A 14645-nucleotide genomic window follows, 5' to 3' on the forward strand; every position below is an offset into this window, starting at 1 on the left:
AGGAAAGGCAGGAAGATCATAAATGTAGCACCACCGCTACATGCACACACCAAACCTGCAAGCCGCAACAGCATAATTCTTGTCCCCTAGCTGACAGGTGACAAATTCACAACTAATCACCTGATATTTTTCAAAGTGCTGCTGAAAGGGATGTCTTATCTTGTCGTCGATCTAGACACATCAAGTGTTTCTTTCCTCGCTAATTTTGGTTTTAGATTTATGAGTAAAATACTCCTGGATAGAACAGGAGTCAAAAGCAGGAGCCGTTTCTTCAATTCATTTTTGTTTCTCTGGCTGCGTAATGGATGGTTTACTGAGACATTATGTCATTTTTTTCTGGAATCGAAGGATTCCTATTGTACTCGCGTCCATTGTACTGGTCAATTCTTCCAGACAAGGACAATCATTTATATCAAAACCACTACACAACTTGGATGAAAAATGCACGGGCCTTGTTTAGTTCCCCAAAAATTTTGCAAAATTTTTCAGATTCTCCGTCACATCGAATCTTTAGACGTATGCTTAGAGTATTAAATATAGATGAAAAAATAAAAACTAATTGCACAGTTTGGTCGAAATTGATGAGACGAATCTTTTGAACCTAGTTAGTCCATAATTGGATAATATTTGTCAAATACAAACGAAAGTGCTACTATTCCTATTTTGCAAATTCTTTTAGAAGTAAACAAGGCCATGCATCGGTACGTACCTACCGAGATGTTCAATTGATGGAGTATTTGTTCGCCAAACCACTGTTATCTATTTTTCGCGTACATAATAATAATGCAAACTCTATAATGGCGACGGGCCCATCCATGGTGTCAGACGCCATGAGAAAAAAAAAAGGTAGGAATCAACTCACCAGCGGGTGTTGAAGAGGCTTCCGGCGACGATCTTGACACGGCGGTGGTGGCAAGCGAGATGGCGGCGGAGGCGCCAGGTGGGGCGGGGCTAGTGGGGGGAGTCGTGATGCGGGTGATTAGTAGAGGATGGGGTGGAGGGACAGGGGCGGGTGGTAAAAACGGAAGGCGGAGGTGAGGGTGAGGACGAGCCAGTGAGGTCTCACGCTCCTCAACCGCGTGATCCGGCATTCGGCAATTGTCACGCGTTAACTTGGTCCTAATAATAATATGATCTATTTCTGTGTATTCAAATATGAATTAGTTTACGCCACAAAATGAACCTTCGTTTCTTTTATGGCACTATGCAAACCGTCACTTTCAGTCACGCGCTCCTCAAATGTGTGAGTGTGTGCCCCATCGGTTCATGTGTTAACTTTGTCCTAGTAATATTATGATCTATTTCATGTACTCAATGTGATTAGTTTTTGCCATGGAATGAATCTTTTTTCTTTCTTTTATGGCACTATATATGTAAGCTATCAATTTCGGCCCCCAGCAGCTTGCCATGTTGTGAACCAAACATACCCTTAGCTTTATCTAAGACAGAAGAAAACAATCACGCTCTTGTTCGCTTCAACTTATCAGAGTATTATTAGCCATTGTACATTGATTTTCTCTCACAACAAACTAACGAACAATAATTTTCAGCACCATCGTAAGTTCACTTGTGCGAGAAATGGCCATCACCCAAATTTAGCTCTAAATTTTGTATTTTCTTTTTCTTTTTTTTCCTAAACCAAACCAGAGTAGCGAGATTCTCTCAACTCGTGTTGACTGTTTGCTGCTCTTGTTTGATGCTATGGGAGCAGCAGCATCAGTGGCTCGTACTGCATGTAAACCTCGGCCAGCACAGATGTTATGTTCCTCTGGGAAAAAGAAGAAAAAAATCTGGCAATGGAGCATTGTTTCAAGGCTTGCAGGAAGGTGATAACTCTGGGCAGCGGGCCAGCAGGTTACCCGAAACATGGCAGCAGGCAGCAGTTGCAGAGTGATGAGAGTGAACAGAGCAACGGCCAGTGAGAGGGGCTGGGAGAAAAAGGCTCACAGCCCCCACAGCACACACATCCCTGCTCCATCGGGATTCGGGCGGAAGATTCTTGCTCCATCTCTTGGGCAAAGTTGACTACTGGAGAATTTAATTTTGCTGTGTTAATGAACAAATATATGATATATAATATTGCTCATATAAATACTATGTATTACTGTGATTCATATCTCTAACAACCAACCCTACATACTAGCAGTACTAGTTAACCAAAAAAAAATACTGAAAAGAATGAAGGAGACATGTTTCTTTCATAAAATAAAATAGGTATGATAAGGTTTGCCTTATGGTATTAGTAACAGTTAAAATTGACTCCGGACATGGTAATTATAGTCAGAACCAAAGCCATAGAAAAAGCCCCTATTCTTTCGGTTTACCTTATTAAAAGATGCTGAGCCGGGCCCCGGATAGGTGTGCATGAGGTCAGAAGCAGCCTCATTTTACAGCACATCGAGGTGTACTAATCCCACTGAGATTATTATCTCAAGCAACCAGAGGTGAGGCTCCAGTGGTCACGTGACTGATGGGTGCTTTGTTTATGGTTGCATCGGCATCGCATTCGCATCAGAGAAATCAGAAGACGGAGAAGGAGGGATATATAACTTTTTACCATCATTAAGTTTGGCACCTCTCCAAATACCAGCTTTAGAATGGTAAATACATTTTTACCACCAAAACTACACATTGGATACAAATATACCATATTTGCCTTTGTGGCAGTCCACATCAGCTGGCCAGCGTGGAAGACTAAGGGGAAAAGACCTCCCTGCCCTCCTATTTTGCTACGCAGATAACATTTAAACCATATGGCCTTCAGGTTCACAGATGATCACATTTAAACCATAATTAAAAATTCAGACCATAGTTCTAGCCATTTTACAACTAGTCTGGACATCACACATGCATGTTTTGTGCTACTTGTGCCCACAAATAGTTCACGGCCACACACAACTAGTTCAAGGCCATACACAAATTGTTCTGGACACACAAATTGTTTAGTGGACTGACCACACATGCATCAAAAGTTACAACTTTGTTCATTGCACAACCAAAATAGATCTCCCTAGTCTTGCTGAAAAGTGCAGTCACTTTTTGACATTCTTTGCTGGACTCTTCTTCTTCCTTGTAGCAAGGATCTTCCTCCTTGGTGTCATCTTTTTAGTAGGTGGTTCATGCGATGTTGTTGCTGTTTCATCCACCTCATTGCCTACTTGCAGGTCCCAACAAATATGCCTAACCAAAAATATGGGAGACACATTGTCATACGCAACAGTATGTTTTGGATAAATTTTTATTTGCAACTATGGCATACCTTCTAGCTGCAGGTGATGATGGTTGTGGTTGCTCAATCTGAAGTGGAGGTATGACTTGTATCTCCGCGGCTGCTGCAGCTTCAGCTGCTGCTGCAGCCTTTGCTGCTGCCTCCTCTGCCTCCCTTGCTGCCTGAATTGCAGCTTCTCTAGCCAGTGCTAACCTTGTTCTTGGTGTGTCGCCTCCAGTAGGGGTAGGGTCGACCTTGCTCTTCTTTCTTCCAGGTTTTGGGGCTGTTTTTTTTGTTCTTTTCCTACAAGGCATTTTGCTAGGGTCAATGTTTAACACTTATAACTAAATATTACAGTATAGGCAACTAATTACCTTTTCTTAGTACCACTTTTTGAACACTTCCAGCTTCCCTTCCTGTGGCCATATTCTAGACATTCAGGGCATCTAACCTGTCTTGTTGCTTTTCCACTTCTCTCAGAAGCAGCTAGTATCCTTTTCTTCCTCGGTTTGCCTGGCTCTCTCTTCTTCATTTGATTTGGTCGCAACAATTTGAATCCCTTGTCCACCTGTGGCCACTGTGTTCTATCTGTGATGCTAGGAATGATCCCATTATATGCAGCCTGGAACTTCTCAACTGAGTAGTAGTTGTGCACATACATGCCCATATTGGGTTGCCTCTGGGTTGTGATTAGAGCCAATGCATGAGGGCAAGGCTTCCCAGTCACTTGCCACTCTCTACAGGTACATATATGTTGTGTTGGATATACAACATGCCTCCTAACCTCTTCATCTTTGTAGATCTCAGTCACTTCTGCCTCCTCTTGGTACCCTTTAGTCACTTTTAGATGGTCCAAACCCTTTGAAGCTGCATTTAGCTGATGGATGATTGCAGGCAGAATTCCAGGAGGCAATGCTCTAGCTATTTTCCTCCTTTTTGCAAAAAGAATGAGTGTCTGCTCCCTAATTGCATCAGCCAAGCAGTGAACAGGTAGATCTTTGTGCTCCTTGATCCAAGAATTCCATGACTCAGCCAAATTATTGTTGATGTAATCACATTTTATTTCTGAACTGAACTTGCTTCTTGCCCATAGTAGCTTGTGATTTTTGTTGAGCCAATCAATAGCTTCAGGGCTAGCATCTGCTACCTTCTCAAAGAAATACTTGTACTTGTGTGGTGTATATGCTCTAGCTGCTGACCACATGTTCTTGGCATAAACTTCTCCACGGTAGGACTTCTTCATGTTTTCCATCAAATGCCTGAAGCACTCCCTCTGTTCACAATTTGGAAAAATCTTGGCAACTGCAGCTTCAAGGCCCTTGCAAGCATCAGTGCAAACAGCTAAGTTCTCCATAGGTCCTATTGCCTTGCTCAGTTGCTCCATAAACCATGTCCAGTTGTCCTTAGTCTCAGAGTCAAAAAGTCCAAAAGCCAAAGGGTACATCCAATTATGTCCATCCAAGGCTTGAGCTGCAGGCAACTGTCCATTCCAAAGTCCATTCAAATGTGTTGAGTCTATACTTATGTAGGGTCTGCAACCATTTCTGAAACCATCAATTGCAGCCTTGAAACAACAGAAAAACCTTTTGAAATGAACCTTATCATCCACAGTCTCTGTATCTATCTCTAATATACTTCCAGGTGATCTCATCTCAACCTCTGCCTTGAATCTGTACAACCAATCAAATGAATCATCAAAATTCCCAAAAAGCTTGTCATATGCCCTTTTTTTACCATACAGTACAGTCTGATAGTTGATGTCAATGCTATACTTGTCTTGGAGGGCTTCCTGTAATTCTCTGACACCCATGCTAGGCTTTTTCTTGAGTAGGGGAATAGCCCTCTCTGCCACCCAAGCCTGAGAAGCCATTGTATTACCAGGGACTCTAGATGTAGAAGGACAAGTGTGTTTGCCGTTATTTATCTGCACCTGCAAAATGACAAAAAAAGCCTACATAGGTAAATAGGGAAAAAAAGCTTGCATAAGTAAAAAGAGACACAAAACGATTGCATAAGTGCAAAAAGATTCAAAACAAGAAATTATACCCTGACACTCTTATCATGTTGTGTCTTAGCTCTAAGAAACCAAGGGCATCCAGCAGCAGCACAGTGTACCCTGTACCTTTTCTTGTCAGAATGAGCAGTACCAAGTTCGAACTTCTCTACTATGGCATATTGTTTCACTGCTAGCCTCAGATCTTTCATGGAAGGATAAGTAATTCCCACAGACAAATCGGGATTATCCCTGTCCCAATGAATCAAAGGCTCCTCTGGTACATTGTCATCCACTGGGACAGCTGCTTCATTCATATCTTGTTGCATTTCAGCTGTTATTACAGGGATAGGTATGGCTGCATCTTCTGCACTCTCATCCCATGCCCTAAATCCCATTGCCTCATATAATATATCTTCATCAACAGCTGCAGTAGCATCACCATCATTATTTTCATCTTGATGTATGATCAGATCGTCCCAATCAACCGGCTCTGGTACATCAGGAGGCATAGATGGGGGTGGTGAAGTATATGTATCACCTGTACCCTCTGCAATATCAGGTGAATTAAAACCACTACCACCTAAATTTCCAGGAACTCCACTGCCTTCACCAGTAGTGACACCAGAAGGTCCACCAGATCCCCATCTATGAGAAGAAGTAGCATTACCAGAGAATGCAGATTTACTGACAACATTTACTTCAAGAAAAGCAACCCTTTGTGCCCTGCAATCCTTTATAATTTGCTGAAAATGCTCATCCCTTCTCACACTCCATTTAGAACCACTATCACTGTCAATTACCCAAACTGATAGTTTTTGTGTTGGCCCCCATATAATTTTTGTGGCCATGTCATCAGCAAATTTCTGAAGAGTATACTGCCCAGTTATATCCAGCCACAACTCATACTCTGAATTAGACATCTCTACTAGCCCATACTCACTATCAGCAACATAAGAACCCACAGAAACAACTAATTTAAACGCGTTGTCATGATCAATCCTAACATAGTGCATTAATAGGAAATAAATCAACAAGTTAGAGGAGATTGACCATGTCAGACTGTAGTAGGAGAGACTGATTCAACTTACCAAAAGGGACAGCCACTCGAATCCATTGTTTCTTGTCCTCAAAACTGATAGAACAACAACCTACGAAGGGGAGAATGACATAAATCAAACCAGATCGACGAACCCTAACCCTAAACTAGTAGAGATAGCCGTGCAGTACCTTTACTCCATTCCAGGCGACCGTTGCGGACAGCCGTGGGGCTCAGGACCAGGCGGAGGGGGAGGGGCAGGCGCGTGGTGACGTCCTGGCGACCGGCGGCGGCGCGGCGGCGTCCAGGCCCCAGGGTCGCGGGCGGTGGAACGAGGGGCGCGGGGGAGGGCGCGGTCGCGAGCGACGGTTTCGGACCGAGGGGCGCGGTCGCGACTCGCGAGCGCGACGGAAGATATCCGATGCGTAGCCGAAATAGAAGGAGGGCAGGGAGGTCTTTTCCCCTTCGTCTTCCACGCTGGCCAGCTGATGTGGACTGCCACAAAGGCAAATATGGTATATTTGTATCCAATGTGTAGTTTTGGTGGTAAAAATGTATTTACCATTCTAAAGCTGGTATTTGGAGAGGTGCCAAACTTAATGATGGTAAAAAGTTATATATCCCGGAGAAGGACGGAGCACGAAAAGGACAGTCTCCGAGATCTGCCAGGGGCATTTTCGCCATTTCATTTATGCCGACCTTGGCGGCCCCCTCAGATCCCCCGGAGATCTTCTGCGCCCAACAAGACCAGTGCTTCCGCCGCTGTGGCAGATGGCTGCTGCTTCTGTTCTGTGTACTCTGCTGACATGAAAATTTGACCACACTGCTGAATGTTACAGACTTAAGTATTTGTGTGGACCTGGTGTGTTGATTATTGGACTTTCAGAAACCCCAGTAGATAACATAATGTACTCATATTAAGTGTACATATATATATATATATATATCCTCATGTCCAGTCCAGGCGCAAAGATGCCTTCCACAAGTAACGATTGGTCCAGGCGTTAGCGAAAAGGGAAATATCGTGTTGCAACAGCTTGCACGCGTAACAAAAGCAACACGGGAACACAAATTGAGTTTCTATTAGGCCTTGTTTAGTTCCCGAAAAATTTTACAAAATTTTTCAGATTCTCTGTCACATCGAATCTTTAGATGTATGTATAGAGTATTAAATATAGATAAAAAAATAAAAACTAATTACACAGTTTGATCGGAATTGACGAGACGAATCTTTTGAGTGTAGTTAGTACATGATTGGATAATATTTGTCAAATACAAAATTAGTTTTAATTTTCGTCTACATTTAATACTTCATGCATGCGTCTAAAGATTTGATGTGACGGGGAATCTGAAAAATTTTGCAAAATTTTCTGGGAACTAAACAAGGCCCAGGCCAATTCTGGCCCAAAAGACCAAGGCCTTGTTTAGTTCTCAAAAAATTTTGTAAAATTTTTCAGATTCTCCGTCACATCGAATCTTTAGACACATGCATGAAGTATTAAATATAGATAAAAATAAAAAGTAATTGCACAGTTTGGTCGAAATTGACGAGACGAATCTTTTGAGCCTAGTTAGTCCATGATTGGACAATATTTGTCAAATACAAACGAAAAAGCTACAGTGTCAATTTTGCAAAATATTTTAGAACTAAACGAGGCCCCAAACACTTTTCCAGCTTCAGGTGCCCCCTATTCCTTCAGAGTTTCAGACTTCATTCGAAATGATCTCTGCCCTTCGTCTTCCAGTGTATCAGTCACTGTAGCAGAAACTAACACAAAGCTGTATTTGCTGAATCTATAGCCTTCTCAGTTCTCTCACCTTTACTCTATGCATTTTGAGAAGACACTGAAGTTGTAAAATGATGGCAAGATCAAATGATGGCACAAGTGTGCATATGTCCAGAAATGCCAACCATCACTGTACTGGCAATATTTTGACTGTGCCTCGCGTCACCAGCTTTCGTCACGGTGGCAGATTTACAGAGCAAACGCCTATGGGGGCATTATCAGGACCATCGTGGAAACTTCTGTACCATGCCACAGCTTCTTCCTGACAGGGCAGCGCCATTGTTTTACCTTCCATTAAATCATATGGCGGCCTGCAACTGCAAGGCAAATCACCTCGTGAAGCATTGCAGTATTACACTGATTGCACAAGGAGTTTTCATCTGCTTGTTGAACTCTCTTAAAATGCGAAGAACTCAGTCTATGGACCATCTTGGATATCTAGTCCAACAGTGTTTTCTGTTCCCAACCGTGAGCGAAGCAGTGCACTCGACACTCGAGTTGTATCCAGCTTGAGCCTACTGTTTTCTGAGACGCTGTTCCTTTCATCTGCACCCTCGCCTTCCTAACCATTAGCCTCTTCGTTTGGCTGGCTAATTTATTGTGAGTTTTGGAAGATAACCTCAAGCGAAAAGGTGCCACCACATGATGTTCGGTACTCATCACCAATCGGCAGGACAGCCTAGTCCCTGGCTCCCTGCATTTCAGGGTTGCAGGTCGTTCACCGCCTGTAATAACCCATACGAGTACAGCACCCCATTAGTCATTTAATCTGTCTCCATGTTGGCAAAGTACCAGCGCCGGCCACTTCCCCTTGCCGCACCACTGCGACCATGGCCGTGTTCCAGGACGCGACGTTCCATTCCATGCTGGCATTTCGTCGAACGCCTTCCTGGCGTCCGAGAGCCCGCCCGTTCTTGCAGCAGAGGTTCGATCAGCCGTCAGCGTTGCCCCCTACCCTACCAAGGTACGGTGTCCATGACGTGCGAGTACGCCACGCGGACGGGCGTGCTAGTGAGGCCCGCCGTCCGCGGTGGCGCGCGCCATGATGGGCAAGGAGTAGGCGTACGGGCGAATCGGAAGCGCGGCAGCGGAGAAGACGCGTGCGGCGGCCGGCGTCGGCAGAGAAGCACGCGAGGATGTCTGGATGTGTAGCATTGACGCGTATTTCGAAGGCCCATGTGGGCTGCGTGGCCTATTATGAGATTGGGCCAGGATATGCATTGTAATGGACCGTCATTAGTGGGCCTGGATATAGAATCCAGGCCGTTTTACTATTTTTTCTGCTTGGGATTACGTGCTTCTTACTGTGTGGCTTCAACGTTAGTACGTGGCACTATGTCCCACATGTCAGTATTCTGCTCCATTTTTGAATTCTCCCTCCTCTCTTGACGGGAAGCATCAATTGGAGGATATATATATATATATATATATATATATATATATATATATATATATATATATATATACACGCCTTAAATCTAGAGATATACATATGAGATGGAAGTAACTACTACTGGGACTAAAAAGGAATTATCCTATATATTATCCTACATATATATTGGGCAAGATGGAAATATAGCGCATATTCATTCACGTTCGGTGTTGCATTGTGGAGGAGGGTGTGGCGTGGCGAGGGGCGTGAAAGGAAGAGCAGGATCGTTGCTGCCACTGTGGCGGCGGCGGAAGATTCGTTTCAAGATTCAATCAAATTTCCCACTTTGTATTTAAATAATTCAGTCTTCTATTTGGTTGCTTTCTTGCTGAAAATCCGTTCCGCTCAAATTTAGCCTTGCGGTTTTCTCTTCCCTTTTCTCTTGGTTTTCTTCCTCCATATGGTTCTTATTACTCGACTCTTATCGTTGTGTGTGACACAGGTTGTGGCAGGAGCATGCAACAGCAAAGGATGGCTTGGATAATGTATGGTAAGTCTCCACATTCAAATTTGCTGTCCTCTGCCCTATCTGTGCCGCTAGCTACACCTGCCATATTACTTCCTATCAGCAAACCATTATCTGATCTCTTTGCAAAATAGTTGATAAGTGACTGAAACATTTAAAACATCATTTGGATCCATTTTCTCTGTAACTGTAGCTGTAGCTCTTAATTTCTATGTGGTGTACATTCAATTGAAATCACACCATATTGGTTTAATAAAACAATGTTCGGACCAAATGCTCCAAATTTATTTTACTATTTTTGAACTATTATTAGTTCACTAAAATTGTCTGTACCAACTACTCCATACATCATTTCCAATCTTTAAGGTAAATAACATTGCCTTTTGGTTATTTTTCTGTTATCATATGTCAACAATAGTTTTTTTCCTCAAATAGCAGGAGAGATGCATGTCATTTCATTAAGATGAAAGAAAAATGGAGAGTCAAGAGTTTGCTCCTAGTATAATGGAGAAAAAACTCCCGCACACAACACTGAAAGCAAAGAAAAAACTAAAAGGAGAACACCGCAGCACACTGAAACAGCACAAATCAAGTCTGCGTGCTTAGCAACAGAAGAAACATCTCATTAAGAGCAGAGGCTCCAGGCATGCACCACAAAGCACTTTCATTAGCCATGGCTTGCAGAACCGATTGGGCATTTGGAGGAGCTTCTTCAAACACACAAGCATTTGGATGCTTCCATATTTCCCCAAGCAACCAAGATGATTAAAGAATTCAGCCTTTTTTTTATCTTTTTATCAAACCCCTTGACTGCTTGGTACCACCAATTGGAAAAGCAAGACTCTCCAGGCCAAGGAGCAATAGTTAGTAAGCCCAATCTGTTCATGATCAAAGTCCAGACCTGTCAAGAAGACACATGATACAAGGATATGCTGAATTGAATCCTCTGCTTGATCACATAAGGGGCAGGCTGACAGGTGGGGTAACCCCCCATTTGGCCAGTCGACCAGCTGTCCAGCAACAGTTGTTGATGGTTAGCCAGATGAGAATTTGCATTAGTGGAGCCCAACTCCTCAAATCCTTTTCCAGGGTCCAGGGAGAAAATCTGATGGTTCCTAGGAAAAAAAGCAGCATAGGCTGACTTGCTGGAATAAGTGCCGGATTGTACCAACTTCCAACGAAATTGATCAGGAGTATCTTGCTGTAAAAAATGGCCCATAAACCAAACCCCAGACCTGCAAATATTCTACCAAGACCTGAACAGACAGTGCACCTCTGATGTCTTTTACCCATCCACGATAGTTGAGAGCCTGAGCAACAGTCCTAGTCTTTATTATCCTTTTAGGAACCAAACTGTACAGGTTGGGGGCAAGCTATACTCTTCCCTTGTAGACAACAATCTTTCCAGAATTTTATAGATTCTTCGCTGCCCAATATACAGACAACAGCGACGTCAAACAGCGCTTGGACATTCTGCGGAACTTGGATAGGTAATCCCGCCCAAGGTTGCAAATTGTCTGTTTTTTCAGTCCAAACCCACCTGATACACAGAGCCCTGCTCAAACTTTGGAGCTTATGTATGCCCAGGCCACCGTATTGCAAAGGGCGTTCCACCTTTCCCCATGAAACTAGACGATTTCCACCGTTGGCCTGCTCTTGACCTTTTCAAAGAAACACTCTTCGCTTCTTGTCAATTGCTTTAATCACCCATTTTGGTAAATCCAAAGCAATCAAGTGATGGGTAGTAGTGGCTGTTAACACGACATGTACCATATTTAATCTTCCAGTCCTGTTCATGTGAGAAGACTTCCATCCTGCAAGATGATTAGCGACCTTATCCACTAGTGGCAACAGATCTGACTTTGTAGGTTTATGTAGTGAGTGGTAGGCCCAGGTAAGTGCGATTTTTTTTTTTATTTTTAGCCTAAATTTGAAACAAAATACAAATTTGACCATGTTTGAAAAGTATTTACAAATCTAAGCCGTTTGGCTCCGCCCCCATGCATGGCGGGGCAAATACACAGAACCCCGCCATGCATGGCGGCGGGGTGCACTGGTGACGTGGCGCCTGGCTGGCGGGGCACGCTGACGTGTACCCCGCCATGACCGATGGCGGGTTTGGGCACCCCGCCGTGGATCATGGCGGGGCACGCCCAGGCCCACCAAAAGCCGCCGCTCCCGCTCTCTCTCCCTCTGTCCTACCCCAACCGCGTCCGCGCTCGCACCCGCACTTTGTTTAGTTCCATTTTTTTTTTGAAAAATCGGTACTGTAGCACTTTCGTTTGTATTTGACAAATATTGTCCAATCATAGACTAACTATGGTCAAAAGATTCGTCTCGTCAATTTTGACCAAACTGTACAATTATTTTTTATTTTTGTCTATATTTAATACTTCATGCATATGTCTAAAGATTCGATATGACGAAAAATTTAAAAAATTTTATAAAATTTTTTGGGAACTAAACAAGGCTGACAAGACTTGTTTGTCCACCCAGCGGTCGTGGTCTGGGCCTTGTTTAGTTCACCTAAAAACCAAAAAGTTTTCAAGATTTCCCGTCACATCGAATTTTTTAGCACATGCATAAAACACTAAATATAGACGAAAATAAAAACTAATTACACAGTTTAGCTGTAAATCACGAGACGAATCTTTTGATCTTAGTTAGTCCATAATTGAATAATATTTGTCACAAACAAACGAAAGTGCTACAGTACCGAAAATTTTTCACTTTTCGAAACTAAACAAGGCCCTGGTCACCTACGAATGAACACGCACGACCGACTCGGGCCTCGTTGAGTTCCCAAAAAATTTTACAAAAAATTCCAGATTCCTCGTCACATCAAATCTTTAGACGCTTGCATAGTTTGATCGGAATTGACGAGACGAATCTTTTGAACCTAGTTAGTTCATGATTGAATAATATTTGTCAAAAACAAACGAATATGTTATTATTTCTATTTTGTAAAATTTTTTAAACTAAACAAGCCTCGGTAAAATGGCCGAACTGACCACTCAGTAGTCTAAGGTCTTGTTTAGTTCACCCCAAAAATCAAAATCTTTTCAAGATTTCCTGTCACATCGAATCTTACGCCACATGCATGGAGTATTAAATATAGACGAAAATAAAAACTAATTGCACAGTTTACCTGTAAATCACGAGATGAATCTTTTAAGTCTAGTTACTCATAATTAGATAATGTTTGTCAAATAAAAACGAAAGTGTTACAGTTGCGAAAACTTTTCAGTTTTCGGAACTAAACAAGGCCCTAGCTTAAGCAGCAGAAGCTGCGCCCACGTGAACCAGCCTCGGGAAAAGTGTTGCTGCTACGCCTGCTGCATGCAAAGACAAGCCAAGACCCTCACTCTGGTGCTCTGCCTTGTTTAGTTCCAAAAAATTTTAGAAAATCGACACTGTAGTATTTTCGTTTGTATTTAATAAATATTGTCTAATCATGGACTAACTAGGCTCAAAAGATTCGTCTCATCAATTCCGACCAAACTGTGTAATTAGTTTTTATTTTCGTCTATATTTAATACTTTATGCATGCGTTGAAATATTTGATGTGACGGGAAATCTAAAAAATTTTGCAATTTTTTTTAAAAATGGCCAAACAATGTCCAATCGAAGCAGTGCCATGAACTTGCCGCATGTCCAATCGTGCCCCGCCATGATCCACGACGGGGTGCCCAAACCCGCCATCGGTCATGGCGGGGTCCTGTGTATTTGCCCCGCCATGCATTGGGGCGGGGCCAAACGGCCTAGATTTGCAAATACTTTCCAAACAGGTCAAATTTGTATTTTTTTTCAAAATTAGGCTAAAAATAAAAAAAATTCGTAAGTGCAAGGGAAATCTTTCACAGCACATGACAGATGGGGGTGAGAACTAAATCCTCCTCTGAACATTGAATGGGTGTCACTGAACTTCTTTTCATGTTTGTCTTGACTCTTGAGTCCTGAGGCATGACCAAAAATTTGTAGTACCAGCATGATAGTATGGAGATCAACACTTGAATGTTGAAGGAACACTACTCGTCTGCATAAAAAGAAACCCTGTGCTTGGCTCCTTTGGACAGGAAGTGGTTGCGGTAGATTCATTTCAGCAGCATAGTTCACCAGGGAGTTCAGAACATCCACAGCAAGGATAAACAACATGGTGTGTGTGTGTGTGTGTGTGGTGGTGGTGGTGTGGGGGGGGGGGGGGGGAGGAGGAGGAGGGGGGGAGGGGGGAGGGGGTAGGGGGGGACAGAGTATCTCCCCTGACGAAGTCCTCGAAGATGAGATATAGATTTCCCAGGCTCTCCATTCAAAATAATCTGGGTCGAGGAGGTAGATAACAGCAAACAAATGAGAGTCCTCCAGCACCGATCAAAACCCATATGTTGTAATACTTCCAACAAGAAAGACCAAGAAACTGAATCGAAAACCTTAGAAACGTCCAACTTCAGGAGGATGTGTGGCTCCTTTTTGTGCAGACTCCTAGCCATTTTGTTGGACAAACAAGAAGTTATCACTAATATCGCTTCCTCTCACAAAAGCACTTTGATTTGTAGATATAAAACTGGGTAACAAAGAAGCTAATCGGTTGGCTAAGAATTTTGTCACCAGCTTCGCAAAGCTGTGAACAAGGCTAATCGTTCTGTAGTCCTTAACTTGCATGGCGTCGGCCTTTTTGGGTAACAGAGTTATGAAAGCCATGTTGAGGAGTTTAAATCTGAGA

The 14645-nt window shown here is 43.0% G+C and overlaps 1 protein-coding gene across 2 annotated transcripts; it reads right to left on the reverse strand.

The window, feature by feature from the left end:
- LOC8074267 lies at positions 2676-6556 on the reverse strand. Of its 2 annotated transcripts, XM_021446476.1 has the most exons (4): positions 6432-6556; positions 6293-6352; positions 3260-3511; positions 2676-3180 (listed from the first exon to the last, which is right to left on the reverse strand). In XM_021446476.1, the coding sequence occupies exons 2-4, from the start codon at positions 6316-6318 to the stop codon at positions 3033-3035; spliced, it is 426 nt and encodes a 141-aa protein (XP_021302151.1). In that variant the 5' UTR covers positions 6319-6352; positions 6432-6556; the 3' UTR covers positions 2676-3032. The 2 variants fall into 2 exon arrangements, with proteins under 2 accessions (XP_021302151.1, XP_021302150.1); XM_021446475.1 differs by lacking the exons at positions 6293-6352; positions 6432-6556 and adding an exon at positions 3596-4238 and having other exon boundaries at positions 2679-3180.

The sequence above is a fragment of the Sorghum bicolor genome, chromosome 8, assembly GCF_000003195.3.
Source record: "Sorghum bicolor cultivar BTx623 chromosome 8, Sorghum_bicolor_NCBIv3, whole genome shotgun sequence".
Lineage (NCBI taxonomy): Eukaryota > Viridiplantae > Streptophyta > Magnoliopsida > Poales > Poaceae > Sorghum > Sorghum bicolor.